The sequence below is a fragment of the Barbus barbus genome (assembly GCF_936440315.1).
Source record: "Barbus barbus genome assembly, chromosome: 37".
Lineage (NCBI taxonomy): Eukaryota > Metazoa > Chordata > Actinopteri > Cypriniformes > Cyprinidae > Barbus > Barbus barbus.
The window spans coordinates 17,551,967-17,576,851 of NC_136715.1; the positions used below are offsets into that span (position 1 = coordinate 17,551,967).

Below are 24,885 nucleotides of genomic sequence, written 5' to 3' on the forward strand. Positions count from 1 at the left end.
TATTTTTGTTTGTAGTTAGTGTAGTTTAGTTGTAGCGTCGCATACGCTGAAGAATTCGAGCATTTTTCTTTGGTTAGTTAGGTTGGAGGTTTTGGGAACTTAGTTTAGCACAATTTATGTTTTATTATTTTTGTTGATTTGGCATCAGCTTCGTTCCTCCGTTTCCTTCCTAGTTTAATGTATTCTTATTAGGGCCCAAGCCAGTAAGGCGCAGGGCCCTATTGTTCTTCTAAGGATTATTAGGGCCCAAGCCAGTAAGGCGCAGGGCCCTATTGTTCTTCTAAGGATTATTATTTTTTTTATTATTTTTTATTTCGACTATCCAGGTACTTTTGGGGGCCTTAACGTGCCCGAAAACTCTTGAAAATTGGCACGCACATTGGAACCTGCGGCCATTAGGACGCCGCTGAGGCTGGGACCCGGGCGTGGCACAGGGGCTCTACGGCGCCCCCTGCAAAATTGACAGAAAACACGATGTATAGCTCACACATACTTGCACGTATTCATATGAAACTTGGTACACATATAGAACTCATTGAGCCGAACAACTTCCGTGCAGCATGTCTTAGGCTCCGCCCAACAGGAAGTCGGCTATTCAGGGCTGTTTAAAAAGCGCATGCTCTGGAATTTGATATACTCCTCTGAGGATTTCCATACGATTGCCACCAAACTCGGTGAACATGATCTCAAGACATTGGGGACGCTAAATTGCGAAGATATTTTTGATATGTCGAACGGTTTGCCCGTGGCGTGGCGATGAACTTATGGCGAAAAATGAGACCCAGGAAATGCCTATTAACGTCCACATACATTGTATGATGTAGATCAAACTTCAGTGATTTGTTCCTTGTATTATGTCGATCGGATAGATGTGACTATTATGACTGAAAGTTATAGCGCCACCAACTGGCTGCAGGAAGTGTGTCGTTTTCAAAATGCTTTGAATTCAGCATCTTCTTTTTACTCGATTTGCTTCAAACTTCACCAGAATAATGTCAAAACACGGCCGATGTAAAACTGTGAAGGGAATATTGATATCTAAAATTATGTTACCATGGCAACGTGTCAAAGTTGAAAATTCGTTTCTGGTGATTTTGAGGCAGATAACATGTTTAGAATGTCATGAAACTCAACACACATATCAGTATTAATGATAGTTAGACACTGGAAAAAGCTCATAAACGGGCGTGGAAGAGGCACTCTATAGCGCCACCTTTTGTCACAAATGGGGGGGTTAGTTTTAGCTACAGACACCAAACTCGGTACATAAATTGTTCTTTTTAATCCGGACAACTTTCTAATTTACAGTCATTAGCTACGACCAACAGGAAGTCGGCTATATTTATTTTAATGTGGGTTTTTTTTAAAAACGGGCTGTAAACAAATTAATACTCCTCCAAGCAGAAACACGGAAATCACACCAAACATTTTTTATCATGATGCCAAAATACTGAAGATGCTAAATTGCGGACGTATTTAGGATATCTTGAACGATGATTTAATGGCAATTTATTAAAGTTACAGTAAAAAAGATAATTTTTTTTTTTTTTTATCTTTTAAGAGAAGCTTCCAAACACTTCATAAAAAATTACATACACAGAACAATACAGTCTGAGGATATGTGATTAATTTCATGAATTTACAATACACTATGCTTAGGAGAAAATTTAAAAACTATCAGAAAGCTGTTAGACTGCTGAGTGAGAGCTCCCTGCCAGCCTGCATCTGAGTGAGGGGTGGGGGTGGGGTGGGGTGTGAGTGACTGTGTGAGTGACTGTGTGGATTGAGGAGCTGGGTGAGAGAGAGAAAGAGAGAGAGGGTCTGTTTTTTAAAATCTTTAAAAAATGCTTATAAATCATTAAATAAGGTCTCAATTCTTAACATTAGGAAATGCATTAATTAACGTGAACTAACAATGAAAAATATATTTTTACAGCATGTTAATTCTTCCATGATAGTATGAACTAACAAAGAACAATTTTTTTAAAGCATTTATTAATCTTTTTAATGTTAGAAAAATAGTCATGTTCAAAAGATAAACTTTAAAATGTAATAATATATTAACACATTTTGGAATTAATATTGATCAACATTAAATGGTATATAATTATTAATGTTTATATATATATAATGATAGCTACAGACACCAAACTCGGTACATAAATTGTTCTTATTAATCCGGACAACTTTCTAATTTACAGTCATTAGCTACGACCAACAGGAAGTCGGCTATATTTATTTTAATGTGGGTTTTGTTTTTAAACAGGCTGTAAACAAATTCATACTCCTCCAAACAGAAACACGTAAAATCACACCAAACATTTTTTCTTATGATGCCAAAATACTGAAGATGCTAAATTGCGGACGGATTTAGGATATCTTGAACGATGATTTAATGGCAATTTATTAAAGTTACAGTAAAAAAGAGAAAACTTTTCTTTTAAGAGCAGCTTCCAAACACTTCATAAAAAATTACATACACAGAACAATACAGTGTAAGGATATGTGCTTAATTTCATGAATTTACAATACACTATGCGGAGGAGAAAATTTAAAAACTATCAGAGTTCTCCTGTCTCTGTGCTTCTAATGTTTGCGGTAGGTGACTGGGTGAGTGACTGTGTGAGTTCAGTGAGTGTGGAGGGGGAGAGAGAGAGAGAGAGGGTCTGTTTAAACATCTCAATAAAATCCTTAAAAAATGCTTATAAAGCATTAAAGGTTTTGATAACACTTTATAATTAAGTCTCATTTGTTAACAGTAGAGAAGGCATTAATTAACATGAACTAACAATGAAAAATATATTTTTTACAGCATGTTAATTCTTCATTGATAGTATGAACTTACAATGAACTAACAATGAACAAAATATTTTTAATATTAGAAAAATAGTCATGTTCAAAAGATAAAACTTTAAAATTTAATAATATATTAACACATTTTGGAATTGATTTTGATAAACATTAAATGGTATATATTTATTAATGATGTAAATTAACAACAGTTAAATAATGTTGTTTTTTAACATTGGTTAATTCACAAATAACATTAAATATTAACAATATATTTTTTACTTTATTAATTTGTGTTAGAAAAAATTATTCATGTTAGTTAATGGAAAAATAAATCATTAAAAAATGCTTATAAATCATTAAAAGCTTTGGTAACTATAATAATTTCTCATTTGTTAGCATTAGTAAATGCATTAACTAACATCAACTACCAATGAAAAATATATTTTCACAGAATTTAAAGTTTTATATGTTCTGTGTGTGTGTGTGTTTCACAGAGTTGATGGTTTGGATTAACCCTTTAATTGCCGTATCCCTTAAAACCAAACTGCCAGAGGGTTACTGTGATGCTTGTGCTCGCTGGGCACCGTTTTATCGATGCCACCGGGGTGGCGTATGCTGACGGCTTGGGCCCGTCATCGCTGCTCGCAGCTATATTTATTTTTTTTTTTTTTTTTTTTTTTTTTTTTTATTTCAATCATCCGGGCACTTTTGGGGGCCTTAACGTGCCCGAAAACTCTCGAAAATTGGCACGCACGTTGGAACCTGCGGCCATTAGGACGCCGCTGAGGCTGGGACCCGGGCGTGGCACAGGGGCTCTACGGCGCCCCCTGGAAAATTGTCAGAAAGCTTGATGTATAGCTCACACATACTTGCACGTATTCATATGAAACTCGGTACACATATAGAACTCATTGAGCCGAACAACTTCCGCGCAGCATGTCATAGGCTCCGCCCAACAGGAAGTCGGCTATTCAGGGCTGTTTAAAAAGCGCATGCTCTGGAATTTGATATACTCCTCTGAGGATTTCCATACGATTGCCACCAAACTAGGTGAACATGATCTCAAGACATTGGGGACGCTAAATTGCGAAGATATTTTTGATATGTCGAACGGTTTGCCCGTGGCGAGGCGATGAAGTTATGGCGAAAAATGAGACCCAGGAAATGCCTAATAACGTCCACATACATTGTATGATGTATATCAAACTTCAGTGATTTGTTCGTTGTATGATGCCGATCGGATAGATGTGACTATTATGACTGAAAGTTATAGCGCCACCAACTGGCTGCAGGAAGTGTGTCGTTTTCAAAATGCTTTGAATTCAGCATCTTCTTTTACCTCGATTTGCTTCAAACTTCACCAGAATAATGTCAAAACACGGCCGATGTAAAACTGTGAAGGGAATATTGATATCTAAAATTATGTTGCCATGGCAACGTGTCAAAGTTGAAAATTCGTTTCTGGTGATTTTGAGGCAGATAACATGTTTAGAATGTCATGAAACTCAACACACATATCAGTATTAATGATAGTTAGACACTGGAAAAAGCTCATAAACGGGCGTGGAAGAGACACTCTATAGCGCCACCTTTTGTCAAAAATGAGGGGGTTAGTTTTAGCTACAGACACCAAACTCGGTACATAAATTGTTCTTATTAATCCGGACAATTTTCTAATTTACAGTCATTAGCTACGACCAACAGGAAGTCGGCTATATTTATTTTAATGTGGGTTTTTTTTAAAAACGGGCTGTAAACAAATTAATACTCCTCCAAGCAGAAACACGGAAATCACACCAAACATTTTTTATCATGATGCCAAAATACTGAAGATGCTAAATTGCGGACGGATTTAGGATATCTTGAACGATGATTTAATGGCAATTTATTAAAGTTACAGTAAAAAAGATAATTTTTTTTTTTTTTTATCTTTTAAGAGCAGCTTCCAAACACTTCATAAAAAATTACATACACAGAACAATACAGTCTGAGGATATGTGATTAATTTCATGAATTTACAATACACTATGCTTAGGAGAAAATTTAAAAACTATCAGAGAGCTCTTAGACTGCTTCTGAGTGAGAGATCCCTGTCAGCCTGCAGCTGAGTGAGGGGTGGGGTGGGGTGGGGTGTGAGTGACTGTGTGAGTGACTGTGTGGATTGAGGAGCTGGGTGAGAGAGAGAAAGAGAGAGAGGGTCTGTTTTTTAAAATCTTTAAAAAATGCTTATAAATCATTAAATAAGGTCTCAATTCTTAACATTAGGAAATGCATTAATTAACGTGAACTAACAATGAAAAATATATTTTTACATCATGTTAATTCTTCCATGATAGTATGAACTAACAAAGAACAATTTTTTTAAAGCATTTATTAATCTTTTTAATGTTAGAAAAATAGTCATGTTCAAAAGATAAACTTTCAAATGTAATATATTAACACATTTTGGAATTAATATTGATCAACATTAAATGGTATATAATTATTAATGTTTATATATATATAATGATAGCTACAGACACCAAACTCGGTACATAAATTGTTCTTATTAATCCGGACAACTTTCTAATTTACAGTCATTAGCTACGACCAACAGGAAGTCGGCTATATTTATTTTAATGTGGGTTTTTTTTTTAAACGGGCTGTAAACAAATTCATACTCCTCCAAACAGAAACACGGAAATCACACCAAACATTTTTTCTCATGATGCCAAAATACTGATGATGCTAAATTGCGGACGGATTTAGGATATCTTGAACGATGATTTAATGGAAATTTATTAAAGTTACAGTAAACAAGAAAAAACATTTTTTTTTTATCTTTTAAGAGCAGCTTCCAAACACTTCATAAAAAATTACATACACAGAACAATACAGTCTGAGGTTATGGGATTAATTTCATGAATTTACAATACACTATGCGGAGGAGAAAATTTAAAAACTATCAGAGCTGCTTTTGAGTGAGAGCTCCCTGCCAGCCTGCCTCTGAGTGAGAGCTCCCTGTCACTGCTGCTGAGTGAGGGGTGGGGGTGGGCTGTGAGTGACTGTGTGAGTGACTGTGTGGATTGAGTGTGGATTGAGGCAGTGGGTGAGAGAGAGAAAGAGAGAGAGGGTCTGTTTTTTAAAATCTTAAAAAAATGCTTATAAATCATTAAAGATTTTGATAACACTTTATAATAAGGTCTCATTTCTTAACATTAGGAAATGCATTAATTAACGTGAACTAACAATGAAAAATATATTTTTACAGCATGTTAATTCTTCCATGATAGTATGAAATAACAAAGAGCAATTTTTTTTAAAGCATTTATTAATCTTTTTAATGTTAGAAAAATAGTCATGTTCAAAAGATAAACTTTAAAATTTAATAATATATTAACACATTTTGGAATTAATATTGAACAACATTAAATGGTATATAATTATTAATGTTTATATATATATATATATATATAATGATAGCTACAGACACCAAACTCGGTACATAAATTGTTCTTATTAATCCGGACAACTTTCTAATTTACAGTCATTAGCTACGACCAACAGGAAGTCGGCTATATTTATTTTAATGTGGGTTTTTTTTTAAACAGGCTGTAAACAAATTCATACTCCTTCAAGCAGAAACACAGAAATCACACCAAACATTTTTTCTCATGATGCCAAAATACTGAAGATGCTAAATTGTGGACGGATTTAGGATATCTTGAACGATGATTTAATGGCAATTTATTAAAGTTACAGAAAAAAGAGAACTTTTTTTTTTTTATCTTTTAAGAGCAGCTTCCAAACACTTCATAAAAAATTACATACACAGAACAATACAGTCTGAGGATATGTGATTAATTTCATGAATTTACAATACACTATGGAGAGGAGAAAATTTAAAACTTATCAGAGTTCTCCTGTCACTGCTTCTAATGTGTGCGGTGGGTGACTGGGTGAGTGACTGACTGTGTGAGTTCAGTGAGTGTGGAGGGGGAGAGAGAGAGAGAGAGAGGGTCTGTTTAAACTTCTCAATAAAATCCTTAAAAAATGCTTATAAAGCATTAAAGGTTTTGATAACACTTTATAATTAAGTCTCATTTGTTAACAGTAGGGAATGCATTAATTAACATGAACTAACAATGAAAAATATATATTTTACAGCATGTTAATTCTTCATTGATAGTATGAACTTACAACGAACTAACAATGAACAAAATATTTTTAATATTAGAAAAATAGTCATGTTCAAAAGATAAAACTTTAAAATGTAATAATATATTAACACATTTTGGAATTGATTTTGATCAACATTAAATGGTATATATTTATTAATGATGTAAATTAACAACAGTTAAATAACGTTGTTTTTTAACATTGGTTAATTCACAAATAACATTAAATATTAACAATATATTTTTTACTTTATTCATTTGTGTTAGAAAAAAATATTCATGTTAGTTAATGGAAAAATAAATCATTAAAACCTTTGGTAACTATAATAATTTCTCATTTGTTAGCATTAGTAAATGCATTAACTAACATCAACTACCAATGAAAAATATATTTTCACAGAATTTAAAGTTTTATATGTTGTTCTGTGTGTGTGTGTGTTTCACAGAGTTGATGGTTTGGATTAACCCTTTAATTGCCGTATCCCTTAAAACCAAACTGCCAGAGGGTTACTGTAATGCTTGTGCTCGCTGGGCACCGTTTTATCGATGCCACCGGGGTGGCGTATGCTGACGGCTTGGGCCCGTCATCGCTGCTCGCAGCTATATTTATTTTTGTTTTCTAAATTATGCCTTGTACATAGCTCACACATTGTTTAGTGGCTTTGGCTTAAAGAAATAAACATTCAATTGAATTAAGTGTTCCTGATGCCTGTTTTTTTCTAAAAACTCTCCCCTTACAGCAATATTAATTACATTCAAATTGTTGCGTTTCAACCCCTAGACCTTTAAGGATCGTAACACACACATTATGTATTGTGGATGACTATATAATTCAAACAGGGAGTATTTTATGGTTTAATGATTGGCCCTGTTCAATTCTATTCTAAGTGCCTCGTTGTAACCTACTGTAGATTTTTGTAGTACAGCATTTGTAGCACATTACAAACACTGTGCAATGAGCTTAAGTTATACTGAACTCAGAATATTAATTTAACATTATATAAATGGATCAGAACAGGAGTGATAAATGAAAAAGTGCATTTGTGATAAATCAACAAGCAAAACTATCTCTATAAAAATCAAAACGTCTGACTTGCTAATTTGTGCAAATGCATCCCATTCATTCCAAAGTAAATATTCTTTTAAATGGGGCTAAAAATATTATCTAGCAGGGGAATAAGCAAGCATGTGTTATCAAAGACATCTGCTTAGATTTAACTTAATCTGTCTCAGTAGGTAGTATGTCAGTACAACAAGGAGATTTTAAATTAAAATGCACAACCACAAACACAACCATTACTGTACAGCTGACAAATAAACAAAAACAAGGAGGAGCTCTCACAAACAAAGCTTCCAACACACTTTTCATCAACTAGGTCTGATCGATGCATGTTTACCAGTAGGGGGTTTGAATGACCTCTTTTCATAATTCATTTATTCTGAAAAAACCAAGAAAACAATATTTCAGAACAAATATTTAAATCAATAGCACACCTCTCTTTGATTTTGAAATCCTTGTTTTTGATTAAACAATGTCATAGATTCACATCTACAGCATGTCATATAAGCAAAATTCTTGTTCATGTGATCTTATATCATGGATCATAAAGACAGTATAAAAATAACTAGAGTCTGGCCTCTGGTATTCTGTGTATGGGTTCGCCAGAGCACATTGCATATATTCTCTCATTGCCAAACAAAACAGTCGCAAGGACAATAGTCCTGCTAAATAATTCATGCTCCTCTGAACCATCACAGAGTATTCTGCAACTTCACCATGCACTCGTTTCCTGCTGAGCACTCTGACAAAGGACTTTGCTGAAGAGAAAACAGGCACAAAACATCTGCTAAGACATCTGTTTGCAGGCCCCATGGTGCCCTGACTTCGCAGCCTGCTGTAAGCCCATGCTATCACTCCAGTAATGACACGTCCCAGTGATCCTGCACTGCAGAGAGCCAGGGTCAGCCAGGGCTGTGCTGAGGTCTTCTGTCATGGGCAGCACTCTTAAATACAGTAGTTTTGGTTTCAGCACCACGGACAGCGACACTGCTACACTTACACGGCTGACTTTCAGCACCATGGACAACAAACAATACATACTTGACCAGACATGATGCTATCTATAGTCATCCGTAGATGCTTAAATACAGCACAAAACTATAGGATAGGGTGTTAGGGAAACATATGGTGCTTCTCAAACTGAAGGGTGCATCCTAGTCAGGATGCATCCTTTCTAGTCCAGTCCTTCTGAGGCTTCAAGGCTACACTGTTAAAAATATTAAGAATAGTAATAACATGTTTTTAAATATATTTTACCAGGATATTATCCAGTAATTTTACTGGACATTTACAATAACATTTCATTTAACCCTAAAGCACAACGCAATGAAGTACAAGAAAAACACCAGCAAAAAATAAATATGGAAAATTCCCTTCATATTAATACAGTATTGTACCCTATTTTTTTTTTTTTTTACAGACTTTGTAGAGTCCTGCTCAGCATTAAACGCTACAATGAGATGGTCTAGTAAGTGCTCATGGATACAGTCATGGTAAGAAAATACCATTCAAATTCTAATTTAACTAATATTTTATATGAAAATATTTATATTAAGTGACTTTGTTAATGTAGTAGAGGTAATGGCAACTGTCTATGATCTCCCAGGGGTTTACATTATGCTCAATTTAGCATTACATAATTCATTGACAACAAAATTAAATAAAACATAATGCCATCCAACATATTTTTTTTGTCTTGCTTTTCATAACAAAATTTAATGAGCTCAGAGCTGATTTATTTTCAACAAATTCTTTTTTGAGAATTAGAAAGTCTGAAAAGGACTATGGATGATAAAAGGATGTGAAAGACACATCTTATGCATGCCTCAAAACAGGATGAATGAAGAATGCGAAACCGAAGACTGCCTTCATAGGATCCTTCAAATTGAGATGTCCTTGTGCAGTGCTGGGCTGGGCTAGGGGACCATCAGGACAAGTTTAAATATCCCATGCTGTAGGACATTTGATTAGAGAACCGTAGACAGCAGCACACGTACAGCTGAATCTCGGCACCATGGACAGCATACACTGTAAGTTTTATAATTGCATGATGCTGCAGCAAACAGTAGATTTTTAAATACAACCAGCATAACTTCTTTAAACTGTAAGTTTAATTTAATTTTAGCACTACGGACAGCTACACACAAATAGCTGACTTTCAGCACCACGCACAGCGCGCAATATTGGTTTTAGACTTACACGATGGTATACTGCCATCAGTGGATCCTTTTTTTATTTTAATATGCATACACTTTAAGTTAGTCTAGTTTCCATAATGCAAGTTATGCCATTTTCTTTCATTATTAAAAATAATAGTCTGAAATGGAACGTGTTTAATTAGCGTAGAGGTAGCTTAAGTGCGCGGGTATCATATATGTCCAAAAGCAGTAATTATCTTCCTCTCACTCACTGTTGCCTAATGTGACTTCTTTCTTCTTGTGAAAATTATCAGTATAATTGCAAGCATTTGCCTTGAAAGTAAAGTCAAACCACCTGAAACCTAAAGATATGTTTGTTTGTTTTATAATAAATATAATTACATTCATGTTCATCAAGTCATTGCAGCAACTCTTTTTATTTATTGATTTATTATAGTTTTCTTTTCTCAATATAGGGAGTTTTTGATGAGAGTATAAACTGTTAATGCAATCTTAATAAGGCTACAGTGTCCTGGTGTAAGTGCAGATACTTACCAGTACTGGCGTCTTCTCGAAAAAACGGGTTCCCACCTGGGTTCAGGGTTACGCCAAATGTCTTATTCCCAAATGGGGCATCACATGGATCCACATAGAGAAGACAGCCATTAAACCCCACCTCTGCCAGGAGAGAGAGCTGTGAAGAGATGACAGAGATGAACTCTAAATACAAGATATACTACTGTTAAAAGTTTGAGGTCAGTAAGATGATTTTTTTTTAAAGTAGTCTCTTATGCTCAACATTTATTGGATCAAAGCTACAAAAACTGTTTAGACAGACAGTCTGTGTGAATATCTGAGTGTGGTTGGCATATGTAATGTGGGGTTTGGGTTTTGTTTCTTGTTTAGGTTTTCTGGTCTTTTATTTTGATAATTTACCTTGTTTCATGTTCCTGTCATGTGTTACTTGCCCCTCATGTGATCATGTCATGTGTTACACTTGTCTGTGTGTCATGTTGTGATTGGTTGCTTTAGTCATGTGCCTTGTTTCCCATTGGTGGGTTTGTCATGTGACCCTCATTGTTTGATATAGCCCTCAAGTTGCCATTAGGTGTGCTCGACTTGAAGCGGCGCTACGCAGAATGATCAATGTATGACATCACAGTACCGCGGGAGCTATAAGAGAGCGAACAGATCCTTATGCTTTCGAATAGCTCTCTTTGATGTCATACACTGATCATTCTGTGCAGCGCCACTTCAAGTCGAACACACCTATTGTCTCTTGTCGACTATTGTCCCTGTAATCTGTTGGTGAGTTCTTGTTTTTGTTTATGCCAAGTCAAGTCTGTTTCAAGTCAGTCAAGCCATTGTCAAGTCAAGCCAAGCCTGCTTGGATTACGTTTTATGTTTTCATTGTAAATAAAGCTGCACTTGCGTTCTCACTACGCTTGCTTCCAGTGGACTATCATTACAGCATAACAGCTGGGAGCGCTGGGCAGCTCTTCTCACGAGAGCTTCCAACAGCTCTGCCAAATTAGCCAAACCACAGTATCTATCACAGCAACTTAACTTGTCATGGATGGAGGAAAACTAATGTCTCTTTTGTATAGTTACAAAAACCACAATATATCACTATATACTTCAGTGTACTTGGTATTTCTTAGAGAGATTTTTTCTTTCTTTCTTTCTTTTTGTGATGCTTGTGTATCCACTGTTAGCAGACAAATGAAATAAACAAGCAAGAGTGAAAAGTGTGTCTAAAGAGAGTTTATTTTCTAAAAGTCCACAGGGCCAAAAGTACCCATAGCTGAAGAAACACCCACATAAAAATCAATGATATCAAAGCAGAGCAAATAATTCCCAACTTGACTGAATTTGAACTTCACACTCACTTCTCCAGGGGTAAAGAATGAGGATGTTGCCGCCTTACATGGCAGTAGACATTTATATCATCTGAGTCACTTTTCAAAGGTCTCTGTTTGCCTTGAACATCTAGTCGACAATCTTGCTGCGACCGCTAATGGCAGCGTATACCATATGCACAGAGGCACATCATTTATGCTGATGGTGCCAGCCGTGTCAGCGGTTAGACTGTGTGTCAAACAGACAGGCACATTTGGTGTGAAGGCAGATGCACCACTGGGTGTTGTGCAAATGAAACTCCCAAGCACCTGACATCCATATGAGAAGCCAGCCAGAAGCTGCTCCCCATGCACCATAAAGATAAACAGGCTTGTAATAGGCTTGGAAATCTTTCTCTTTTCAATACGGGAGTTGTTCACAGATAGCAATCAACACCTTGTAGGTATTTTGGTTGCTTGGGAGCATCAGCCGATGTTGCCACTGTGGATCATACCTCTTGCTAAATGCCAACAACTTGTTCTTCACGGGAATACAAAGGAACACAACTAAACACACAGCACTTGACATTTACTTACAGTCTCCAATACACACACTGGCTCATAGTGGATGAGAGAAAATGCATCGCTTAGCCAATAATCTTCCTGCTACTAATTCTTTAATTACTTTTATGCCGTTATTAAATGCACTGAAATGAAATCTGCATGTTCATTTGTTCCATTATTGCTCTTCACAAATTTGTTATTAAAATCAATCACTAATTACTTCAACCCAAACTCATTCCTAGAAATATTAAAAATCACATACAATAATGAATGGAATTTTTCCTAACTTTTAAAGAACCAAAAGTTGAACAGCTACTACAATGTTCTAAGCATGGCAGTAGTCTTATTTTCAAATGTATACATATAGACATATATATATATATATATATATATATATATATATATATATATATATATATATATATATATATATATTTTTTTTTTTTTTTTTTTTTTGCATTCACTGCAAATTTATTGTTTAAAGCTGTTGGCCTATTTGGGATTTTTCATTCACTCAAAAACCCGCATTTTTGTGTGCCAGAAAAGTTCTTGTCCTACATATATCTACACGTACTTTCCAGCCTTCCTTCAAGAGCTAATTTTGAGGGTGACATTAGCGTTATTTCAGAAAAAGACATTCTGTTCATATCTGTTGATTAACTCAGGGGAGACATTTACAAAAATACAGTAAATGTGTATACTCCTAAAATATTTTCCATTTCAGCACCTTCAGGGGAGGACAGGAACTGTCGTGCACCCTAGGGAAATCTGCTGGGGAAAGTAAGGAAAAAAGAAAAGCAAATAGAACGACACCAACAAAACCGAGACAGCCACTTTGGAAAAAACTGTTCTCTGCTACATGTACCCTTGTTCATTATATTATGTTAATGACACACACATCTATCTTTCAAAGAGAACAGCCTATTTAGATACTACCCATGATTTTGAGACTATATTCTAAGGTTGAAGCTTGAATTGAATATTAAAAGGCTTTTGGAGTTAACTGAATTATTGTTATACTACGCTGTTTGTTATGAATGTTGCATGCTGCCAAGCATAACATCATAAGCCATAATTCTTGTTTTATTGTGAAGAGAGACACAACAAAAGCCCATAAACCTTTTAAAAATCCCATAAAAGTGTTTCTACCAAAACTGAGCTGAATACTGTAAGTCAAATTTACTTTATTATCCTCATTTGGACTGTGTGAGAGCAAGCCGTGCCAGCACAGGAGTGTGCATGGCGACAGAGATGCTAGATTAAGGTCTCGGATCAAAAGTGCCATCATTCTCTGGGCTAATTGTCTGAGGAGGAGCAGTCAAAATGCTTGATCCTCGCAGACTGAGCATAAGCACTTGCTTTAAAGAAAATCAATAACTCTTCCCAAACAAATGACACTGAGTACCTGATACAGGGCTAGAATTCCAATCAAGAGTCTAGTGCTCCCAAAGGTCACTATTACCTGCATCATACAGTCATAACAATGGAATCTTTGCTGATGAAATGCACATGTGCAAACTCAGAGACACTTCCTGTCAAAACTCAATGAGTATTATTGGAGAGAAAAAAGAAAAGATTGTTATAGTTTTTTATAGTTTAGGTTCTAAACAAATGAAAATTTCTCCCTGTTACATCCTTGCATTACATAATTTCTGTTTCTTTTCAGGAACTCTTTCATGAATTTTGTTGTTTAATTACATGGCTTGTAGGAGATAAGATATTGTAGCTAGAACTTTTCTGATGACCCAGTCAAAGACACTTGACAAGTGTGCATTTCTACACTCACAGAATTCAACAGGAAATTACTGATATAAAATCAAAAGGTTTTTATCTGATTTCAGCTTCTAGATGTTCTTATCCATGCATCCTTGATGGAGGGCACATTTGTGAGTGACATTGAGTACAGCAGCAATGTGAAGACACTGCCCCAGATCTTACTGTGGATTAATCACATAGCTACTGAATAGCTGAAATCTTATGAAATATGAAAACATGCTTCTACATTATAACCCATCCAGCTTTATTTAATGATTTATTTAGCATTTAGTAAAATACATCCATTTCTTTGACGTTAAAAAGAATACATGCATGTTAAAGATGTTACTATCAGAAGGCACATGTGACCTCTCTAATACTGAGGTACTTTTTTTTGGTGGTGCTACCCTATGAAGTAGCCTCTCTCCAATAATCTGACTGTCATTATTCATTTAGCTGAAAGGCCATAAGGCCATCTGATATGTAGATGAATTTGTTCCTTAATCACAACAGATTCAGAAAAACGCTTGCTCAACAACAGATCCTCTGCAGCAAATGGGTGCCATCATAATGAGATTCCAAATATTGTGCACATTGTGCATATTTCTCTCCTGATTCAGATTTCTCTCCTGATTCTTTTTACACTGGAGAAAGCAATTTTTTCAAGGCGCTAACTGATTAACTGAAACCGTGTGAATTACTTGTGGATTATTGTGAAGTTTTTATCAGTTGTTTATACTCTCATTCTGATGGCACCCATTCACTGCAGAGGATCCAATGGTGAGCAACTGATGAAATACTAAACTTCTCAAATTTCTTTCTGATGAACAAACAAACTCATCTTCATATTGCATGGCCTGAGGGTGAGTACATTCTCAAAAAAATAATAATAATAAATAAATAAATAAATTAATTAATTAAATTAAATTAAAAAGCTTTTACTGAATAAAACAAAAACTATAAAAACTGCATGTGCTATAGTTTTTACTGTTTTTAGCTGAATAATCAAAAAGATACACTCTTCATTGAATAAAATATTCCAAAATAAATAAACAAATAAAAAGTGATACTGCTTTGCAGGAGCAATATGAAAATGAGTGTTTGTACAAAGTGAAATTCTTGTCATTTACTCAACCTCATGGCAGTCCAAACCCATATGACTTTATTAACCAAGAAACACAAGGATGAGGGAGGTGGAGATGGTGATTGGAACAACTGAAGCTCCAAAAAGCACATTAATTACCATAATCTAGCTCATCTGTGCAATGTGTTCCAAGTCATTTAATTGATTTGTCTAAAATAGCATGAAATTCAAATCTGTATTCACTCAAAGTAGTGGTTAAATTCTGGCACACACTACATGCAACAATGTGTTTGCACAACATGCAGCAGTGTGTGTGTGTGCACTCAACACCAAATAAGCACATGAAAGTGGGGAAGAAATGAAACTGTACACAAACCACATTTGCCCTTGCATGTATAATCAACACAGTATGAAAATGAATGAGATCTGAGAACAAGTCACATTTACAAAAACTACTTTGAGAACCACTGCTCGAATGTGCAGTAATCATGTATTAGGTTTGAAAATGTTTCAAACCTTCTATAGAGATGCTATGAAAACAAAGCCAACAAAGCCAACAGGTGTCTTTCCTCAAGTCACCAAATTATAAGATATCACCTGTGCTTTACCCACTAATAAATACCAATTACAATGATCATATTACTCTAATGAAAATATTATTCTAATGACACAAAGACCTGAGTTTGAAGTAATTATCTTGGTCAAGGTTTTCAGAGATGGTTTACACTGTTAAGTAATGGTAAACGACTTGAGCTGTAATTATTTATAGCCTTAGTTTATTGCTTATAGCCATAATTGTTATGCAATAATCACATATAATTATTTCCCAAACAGCTGCCAGTGATTTCATTAAATGAAATAACTCGCTTAAATCTCTTGTCATGATTAAATGCAAGTTTAATAATCACGGTTATTTGTTGGTCTAATGAGACTAAGTCAATCTAATTTAGTCAATCACAAGTGACTAGCATCTCTTTGGACGGATTAAATGCATGCATTTTCCCTAATATATTAATCATTTTAATTTAATTTCTTTGTCCTTAACTTTTCAGTGATTCTTTTGTCAGATACATAGACAGATAGATCAACATTAATTTAACAACATACCTTGTACAGCAAAGGTGATTGTCCAAGTTTCAACAGTGCTATTTTATTGGTCACATTTGCACTGGCTTGGACTTGTCTCAAATCCTCTGGGCTCCCATACTGAATATCCACCACCTCCGCCTGGGAAAAAAAGGAAACATTTTTAAACATTTACAATTTTAAAATGGTTCAGGCTGACCTCTCTCACTGTGTTTGTGTGTGTGTGTGTGACGAATAACAAGCCTCTGATTTGCAATGTTGTGACTCACGTAACTCACCCCATAAAGCTAGTTGTCACATTCATTACAGATAGCAAAGCACGAGTGAAAACAAAGTGAACATCTCAGGCTATGTATAATGGGGGACAAGTACATATATTAGCCAAAGCACTATAAATCATGCACAAACACGGCATAGATGTCACAGCTCTGAAAGAATTCAAGGCAGATTCATGGCAGCTACAGGCCGCGGCATCCTTTTCGTCATTTAGTCTGCACTAGTAAACCAGACCCCAGTTTGTGAGTTTAAGAAAAGCGAGTGCCTCCGACTGACGAGGGTTGATGAGGTGGGGTAAAACTAAATGCTATTTAAGGCCTGGAGACACAAAGTGGAAATGCATTACCTGAGTTTGATTCATTTCTCTTTGGGCCTAGGGGGAAATGAAACATGATTCCGGGAAGGAGAGTACATCAAGTCGGTATCACGAAACCACAAGACCATTGAAAGATGGGATTTATCACTAATGTCCGCATTTGCATTAGAAAAGTGTTCCGTCTAACCCCAAAGAAGTGGCAGAAAATTGAGAATGGATGAGATTTGCACTGAGAGGCTGTCATTAAGGTAATGAAATTAACGAGGGCACGCACTGCGGTGAACAAATAGCTTTTCTAGACGAGCGACGGCTCCTTTCACGAGTCATCTCACCCCCGGCGACTCGAAGCAGCTAGAGGAAAATAACAATTGTTTTCACATCTACGTGATTGAGGAGCGGAAAGAAATACCCACCCCATAATTAAACATTATTTTGAGGAGAATGTTAAATACCACGCCAATCACGTGGCGCCTTTAGAGGCCAGACGGCATGTCCTCTGTGAATAAAAATTCTACATTGCTCAATGTTCAGTTAATTTTGCAAGAGGCCGTGAAGCATTATTACAGTGAGAAGCTCTTGAAATTTCAAAGGAATTCAAATTGCCCTTCTTGTGTCCATCTGATTGAACTTTTTGTAAATATCCATGTAAGATTACAATTTGAACTATGTTAACACACCAGCTTTGTCTAGGTGTTGCAGAAACGTTTCATCATTTCACCGCTTTACTTTTTCTATAACACTATCAATGTTAAATGAATACAAATGACCACTCCCAACAGTATAGCTCACGTATCAAAGGAAACACTCAGAGCAAGCCGTTTCATGGAGCGCATATAGAGCAGGGATTTTTTTTTTCTCTCTCTACACTTCTTCATACATCAGCTGCAACATCGAATACTCTGTGTGGCTGATATGTTCTAAAACAATGACCAATTTTAGAGATCTATCTTTATTTATCAAAAACAGGCTTAATGAAGGGCGGGTGTGTGACAACGCTGCAGGGTGTCAACCAATTGTTGTTTGATTTCAAAGGGTTTTTTTGTGAAATTACAAATTATTAATGTACAAGTATATGACTCATCAGTAATTAATACTTTAAATGCAGTGGTTCTCATTCAAAGGGCTGAGGCCCACTAGGGGGCCTCAAGACTCAAGATGACTTTTTTCTTCATTGAATTAATTAAAGTAGTGATTAAATAAATAAATAAATAAATGCTATCCTGTAAATCATAAATAGAAAAGCCCTGTAAATTAATGTGTTAAAAATATTCAGTTATGTAAACTTCTGGAATCCTGCATTTAATTTACAGAATCTAGGGTTGGTGTTCCATTTGAATATTACTGTAGGCAATGGGAGGAGCCAAAAAGATTAAGAACCACCATTTTAATGGCTTTGAATTTAAGGGAAGCATTAATAAGATACAAGTTAATATAGGTCAATGATAAAAATTCAACATTAAAATGGGTGTTTGGCTCAAATAAAAAAGTAGAAGACCCATGTCTGTGAGTAGCCCAGCAACACAAAAGAAAAGAAGAGGAACTTTCATTCTCCCTACCTGGCCTCACTTTCTTCGCAGAGAAATTAAAAGCAGTAATTGCCCAGCGCCTATACTTGATCATCACTAATATGGTCTGGAGAGAAACAGCCAGCGAGCACGGAGGATTTAACTCCTCAAAACTAATTACCCTCGGGAGCCCCCTCAAACTTATTACTGACCAGAGGTAAAGCCTCCACTCAAATTACCACAAGCTATAATATTACCTGCAGTTTTCTGTGTTTGTTTCTTGTTTAGACTTCAAATGATTTGGCTCTTTGAATTGAGCAAAATGCTGGGGACAAAGTGACATTTATAGATTCCTTGAAGAAAAGAAAACGCACAATGGGATCTCTTTGTTGATTGCATTGTGGTAAAATAAAATAAAAAACGGATGAAGGATGGAAGAAAGGAATGACATTAGATTAAAAAAATAATAATAAAAAGTGCAATTAATAGCATAATTATAGGTGTAGATGACTCAATTTAACAAATTGTATTAAACCTTTAATTTAATGCTTCTTTGATTTTACTCAATTTACTGGGGGGAAAAAACAAAACAAAAAAAACAATATATATATGAAATCTATTATGACACATTCCTAAAATAGGGCTTGACTATACATATTTTTCAGTACGCCATTATTACTTTATAGTTCGCACAATTAGTTATACTGCTCTGCAGGTCAAAGCTGTCAGTGGATATGTGACTGTGGTAATGCTGTGCATCTCTATGTTTTCAGTGGAAAAAATTTAGAATTTTTAAGCCCAGCTGTGGAGCTGGGAGTTGGTAAAAGTACATAATGTTAAATGGCCAGTGACCCATGAGCGGCTCAGGATAGCTGGATGAATCTAACGCCTCGGCACGAGATCCCCGAGCATTTCATCCATCAAGCCAGTCATATTTGTTTTTCCCTGCTGAGTTTTAGACATTGCAAATGCAGTTTAATTTACATCAGAGCCTTGAGTATGTGCAGCGTTTTGATGGATGACTTTGACCCCTCCTTGTAGAGGACGACATGAAAGACCGACTGTGACTGACTCCAAGAACTTTTTACTGAAGCTTATCCCTGTTAGATGCAGTGTGTCTGTCTTGAAACGGATACTGGCAATGCATCTTCCTTAGACATTTCCAGTTCCCTTTAGAGACAGAAAGCATAACCTCTAAAAATAGCTGGAGAATATGCCATACAAATGTGTGAAATGGGTTCAGTCTTGCATAATGGATTTGTTTTAACCTTCCTTTCAGGGCTGTGAAAGTGAGAGTGAGAGCAGAACGCTAATTCAGCTGCAACTGGCAATGCAATGCATTTATTGCACAGTACAGTCAATAATACAAAAGGTCAACAAGCAACTTTGTGTTCCATGATTCTTGTTACTCTATTAAAAATGATAAAACAGTTAGTTCAAGTCCTCAAAATTGATTGGTCGAGTAGCATTCTAGTGCTGATATTTATGTGACTAACGTTTATTTTCATGATGTTTCAGACCAGAGTATGTGAGTAGAGTGAAATGGAATGGACCAGGAATTTTTACCTAGCATGAAGATCAAAAATGTGAAAGTTTAATTTGTAGTGTGGGGTGGTTGTATTGGGTGGTGCTTGGATCGGGGTTTCACTCACCAATGAGCGGGAAATGGAAAACCAGGAATGGAACAGGTGTGATCCCTTTCGAGGGAACTTCGAACTGCATCCTCTAGGGGTCATTATGGGGAACGCCTTGACGTGACCGGTGTCTTGAAGCATATATCTAATCATGACAATAACATTGGCCGGCGACAGCCTAAGACGTTACTACTGGTGCGGCCACAGTATAAAGGGGCACCGGGGAAATATGTAATTCCCTTCTTCGTCTTCACTGACCGTTTGTTTATGTTAGCAGAAGCTAAGCATGACTAGGAGTGCATGTTCTCTCGCATGGAGGCTTTGTTCTGATACCCGCAGTTTCACACGGCTCGCGGGTTGTGTGTGTGTGTGGTGAAGAGCAAGTTGTAATACCCATGTCTGCATGAGTGTGTTCGCCTCTCGCTGGAATAGCAACGTATTCGTGGTGGCGGCGGCTCCGTTCTCGCTTGATTCCAGAGGTAATCTAGCGTGTGGGTGGAGCACGTTTCACTCCCGTGGGAACTGAATACATGCTGTGCGTTTCGAGTGCGGTGAGGATTATCTGCCCATTGCCCGCGATTCGCGGTTCATGGGCAGAACAGAAGTCGCTAGGCTCCTTGGCCTTCAGGTCCCACTATAGCGCTGCAACCCAGGACTTGCGGGTTCAGGCTGAGCCTTTTTCAAAGATTATTGCTTCGTGATGTGCTCCCTGACCTCCTGGCTGGATGTTTGCTTCGAGAAGCTGCCCTGGCCAGGATGCGCTACTCGTGTCTCGCATCGAGGGGCTTCCTGAGATTTGAGTCACACTGTCCTTACGGTCGAACCAGTGAATCGCCCCTCCATGGAATGGGCTTGAGTACACTGCTTTCCCGGAGGTATGAGTGAGAGGTGTTTCTGCGGAAACCCTTCCTGAGTGCTTTAGCTCTGAGGAGCGATAGCTCTTCAGACATGTATGGTTTTTGCCTAACCCATTGGTCTATGCTCTCTATCAAGATGGAGAGCGTAGGACTACGTTTGCTTACTAACAGATGACAGTCTCCCTTTGAGTGCTGCTGGACTGTCCTTTTATTCTGGCACTGCCTTCTGGTCGAGCTAGGGTGTGCTCCCCTCATTGCAAGAGCTAGCTATGCACCTCTTGTTCCCAGTTTGTGTCGTAGGGACCGTCTCAGTCGCTGTCGGTTGCTGTCCTTGTTGGTTGAGCTCAGCAGTGCTCCCCTCACCCTAGAGGGTCACCTATGAGCATGCCGCTCCCAAAACTGAGTGTCTGAGTCCCTCTCCTATTTTGAGAGTTAGGCCTCCGCTCTCTAGAGCTCCGGTTAACAGTCATGCCAGGTTGTTGGGCCACCTTCTGCCTCCCTGGTAGGCTGTTGTTTGGTCGAGCTAGCATTGCTCCCCTCGCCATAGAGGGTTACCTATGAGCATGCCGCTCCCTTCTGAGCATTTGAGTTCCCTCTCACACAGAGTTGAGTTCTCCACTCCCCAGAGCTCTGCCATGGTAGAGCTAGCATTGCTCCCCTCACTATAGAGGGTCACCTATGAGCATGCTGCTCCCTCCCAAGCTCTCCTTGTTGGTCGAGCTGGCATTGCTCCCCTCAACTTAGAGGGTCGCCTATGAGCATGCCGCTCCCTTCTGAGTGTCTGAGCTCCCTCTCATGCTGAGAGTTAAGTTCTCCGCTCTCCAGAGCTCTGCCATGGTAGAGCTAGCTTTGCTCCCCTCAGCATAGAGGGTCACCTATGAGCATGCTGCTCCCTGCCGAGAATATTTCAAATCCATGATATGGTAAGTGCGCACGTATATCTCTGTGCACTTTCTGAAAGCCACGTTGTGGTAAGATCGCACACCAAGTGTTTTGCGGTCTTTCTAAAATCTTGTACGATATGGGTTACATGCTGCAGCTTCGTACCCATTCTTTGAGTCAATCAGGCCCCGGTTTCACCTTGGGCCCCACTCTACCTATGTATCCCCAGTGATACTACTTGAACAGGGTGTTGCTACCAAGGATCTGTTGAGCCAGTTCCTTCACCTAGTAGCCCCTGGGTGACAGGCCAAGAGTTACTATCCTAAGTGCTTGGTCGTATCCCCTTAAAGGAATCTCTTCTTCTGTTTCTGTTTTGAGCTCTACCCTGGGTCGAGCCCCTAACAGGTAAGTTCTGGGGTATGCAGCTCAGGCCTTTGGCCGAAGGGGATAATGTCACTGACAGCCATCGTACCGTCCCAGGGGCAACTCCCTTAGCCGGGTAGAGTTGGTACTTAGTGCTTGCCTTTTGTGCTTGGCTTGCACTCCCCTCAGCATGGTGGCTGGGTATTCCGTTCCCCATAGCGACCCCTAGAGGACAGTGTCCCTCGAAAGGGAACGTCTCAGGTTACGTATGTAACCATGGTTCCCTGAGAGTAGGGAACGAGACACTGCATCCTCTAGGTTTGGTGCCATGCTTCGGATGCAAGCTTCAGACGAAGAAGTGAATGACATATTTTCCCGGCGCCCCTTTATACTGTGGCCGCGCCGGTAGTAACGTCATAGGCTGTCGCCGGCCAATGTTATTGTCGTGAATAGATATATGCTTCAAGACACCGGTCACGCCGAGGCGTGACCCCTAGAGGACGCAGTGTCTCATTCCCTACTCTCAGGGAACCATGGTTACATACGTAACCTGAGACGTTTGAGCATTAAAACAGATGCTGTTCCATTATCATACTCAGTTTTACGACTTGCAAAGTTTCAACTTTTTTGAATAATTTTCATTGGTGGGGCCGGGATAAATAAAGAAACCACATTACTGAAACATTAACCTTAAGCTCTGTAAGGCTGCAATTATTTGATCAAAAATAAAGTTAAATTGTCATACTGTGAAATATTATTAGCATTTTAAAATGACTATTTTCCACTTTAATATCTTAAAAAAAATTAATTTAGTTTTATGATGAAAAACTGAACTTTCAGCATTATTACTTCAGTCTTCAAAGTCGCATGATCCTTTGGAAATCATTCTGATATTAGATAATATTTCTTCTTATTATCAATGTTAGAAACTATTGCACTGCTTTTTTTTGTAAAAAAACCTGATTTTTTTTATTTGACAAGATTATTAATTTTTTTTATTAAAACATTGTAAATTCCTTTACTGTCACTTTTGATCAATTTATTAAATTCTTACTGAATTAAAGTATTAATTTCTTAAACAAAATTCAGGCAAATTGGGTTACACTGAAAAAAAATTATATGGGTTAGAACATTTATAAATAGATCTTTGAAGTAACATCTGCAAATTACCACATTTTAGGTTTTGTTTGCATAATCTAATGCATTTAAGGGTGTGTTTACACTTGGCAGGTGCAGTTTATGTGTGCAAGTCAAGTGTGAATGCTGCCATTTAAACCTTAGTGCGCACCAAACAAGTGGCCTGAGACCCACCTTTTCATGTTTTGAACCAAAGACATATAAACAAAACAAGATGTGACCATAAAGGACAAAATGCTCAAGCACACCTAGTTCTTCTTGTCATAGAAGTAATGTAGGCCAGTACAGTTTGGTACCGGTGTCAGAACCGCCGCTTTCTTGTAGTAGATCTTGTTTGTATGTGCAGTATCTCCTGGCGCTGTTTTGACTCCTTTACATATTTTATAAGCTCTTTGTGAGTTATAAGCTGGTAAAAATACCACACGTATACACAAACAACAAGCACACAGCACTGTTTTGAATTGTTGGGAATATCCTTATGCCTTTTGTTTTGTATCTTAGTTTCAATGTTGACAGTGTGAATTCTAAGAGAATCAGGACTAAATGTATCGTTTACTTTTTTGGTCCAAAATAATCAATAGAGAGCTGAACTACAAGCTGATTACAACATGAAGTGCTGACATTATCACATTATACTTTTTTCAATGTTCTGGATCCATAGCTGATATTTCAATCACTATCGTTAGTGTCGTTGATCGCTTGAGTATATACTTGAGTACAACTGTATACATGTAACTCACCAATAGATTTCCCATAGCCGAATAGGCTGCATAGGCAAATGGTTCAGTCGTAGATGTGAACGTCTGGTCACACCTCGCTCCACTGGGCAGGTAACACTGGTTTCCACTTATATCAGTGATCGTGCTGAGGGCGGGTCCGGGATAGCTCAGGAGAGCCGTGTGATTGGTCACCTGGACATCTTTTAATCCGAGCTCCTCCCACCGCTGAGCGATGTACCTGACCTTGGACTCTTCCATGAGATTGGACAAGCTGTCAAAGTCCCTGTGTCGAAGCAGACAAAACAGCAAGGAAACAATAAATGCCTCAAGGATTTTGAAGGCTCCCTTCACGACCCAACAACAAGAAGACACTTAACAAAGCATTGATGAATATGTGCAAGTCTCATTATCATTAGCGTAATTAGCACATTGTTGACTTTAGGTTAACATTTGTTTTCCTCAAAGGTATTTACATGGTCTATTGACGTGAAGCTGCAGCTAGAAACGAGGGACAGAAATGGAGAGACGGCCTCCATAATTCATATTCCGGACAAGCTTCAGTTAATGTAACTGATGAATATGGCAGTGCAGGGAATCAATTGTCTCCTGAACAAACGGATGCACTATTAAAAAAGGATTGCCAGGAGAGAAAGTAAATTAGCAACAGACGGTTAAACATGAGAGAGAGAAATGAAGCGCTGCTAAGGTGCTCTGGCAGCTC

The 24,885-nt window shown here is 37.5% G+C and overlaps 1 protein-coding gene across 1 annotated transcript in view; it reads right to left on the reverse strand.

Moving 5' to 3' along the window:
• The window catches only part of LOC306857037 (inactive N-acetylated-alpha-linked acidic dipeptidase-like protein 2), a gene marked incomplete at both ends in the record, with an annotated part of 254,287 nt that overhangs the window by 115,088 nt on the left and 114,314 nt on the right, over window positions 1-24,885 (reverse strand). The window contains 3 exons of the mRNA XM_079396683.1: window positions 10,704-10,842; window positions 16,497-16,616; window positions 24,186-24,447. Coding sequence (XP_079252809.1) covers window positions 10,704-10,842; window positions 16,497-16,616; window positions 24,186-24,447 — 521 coding nt within the window. The remainder of the gene's footprint in view (window positions 1-10,703; window positions 10,843-16,496; window positions 16,617-24,185; window positions 24,448-24,885) is intronic.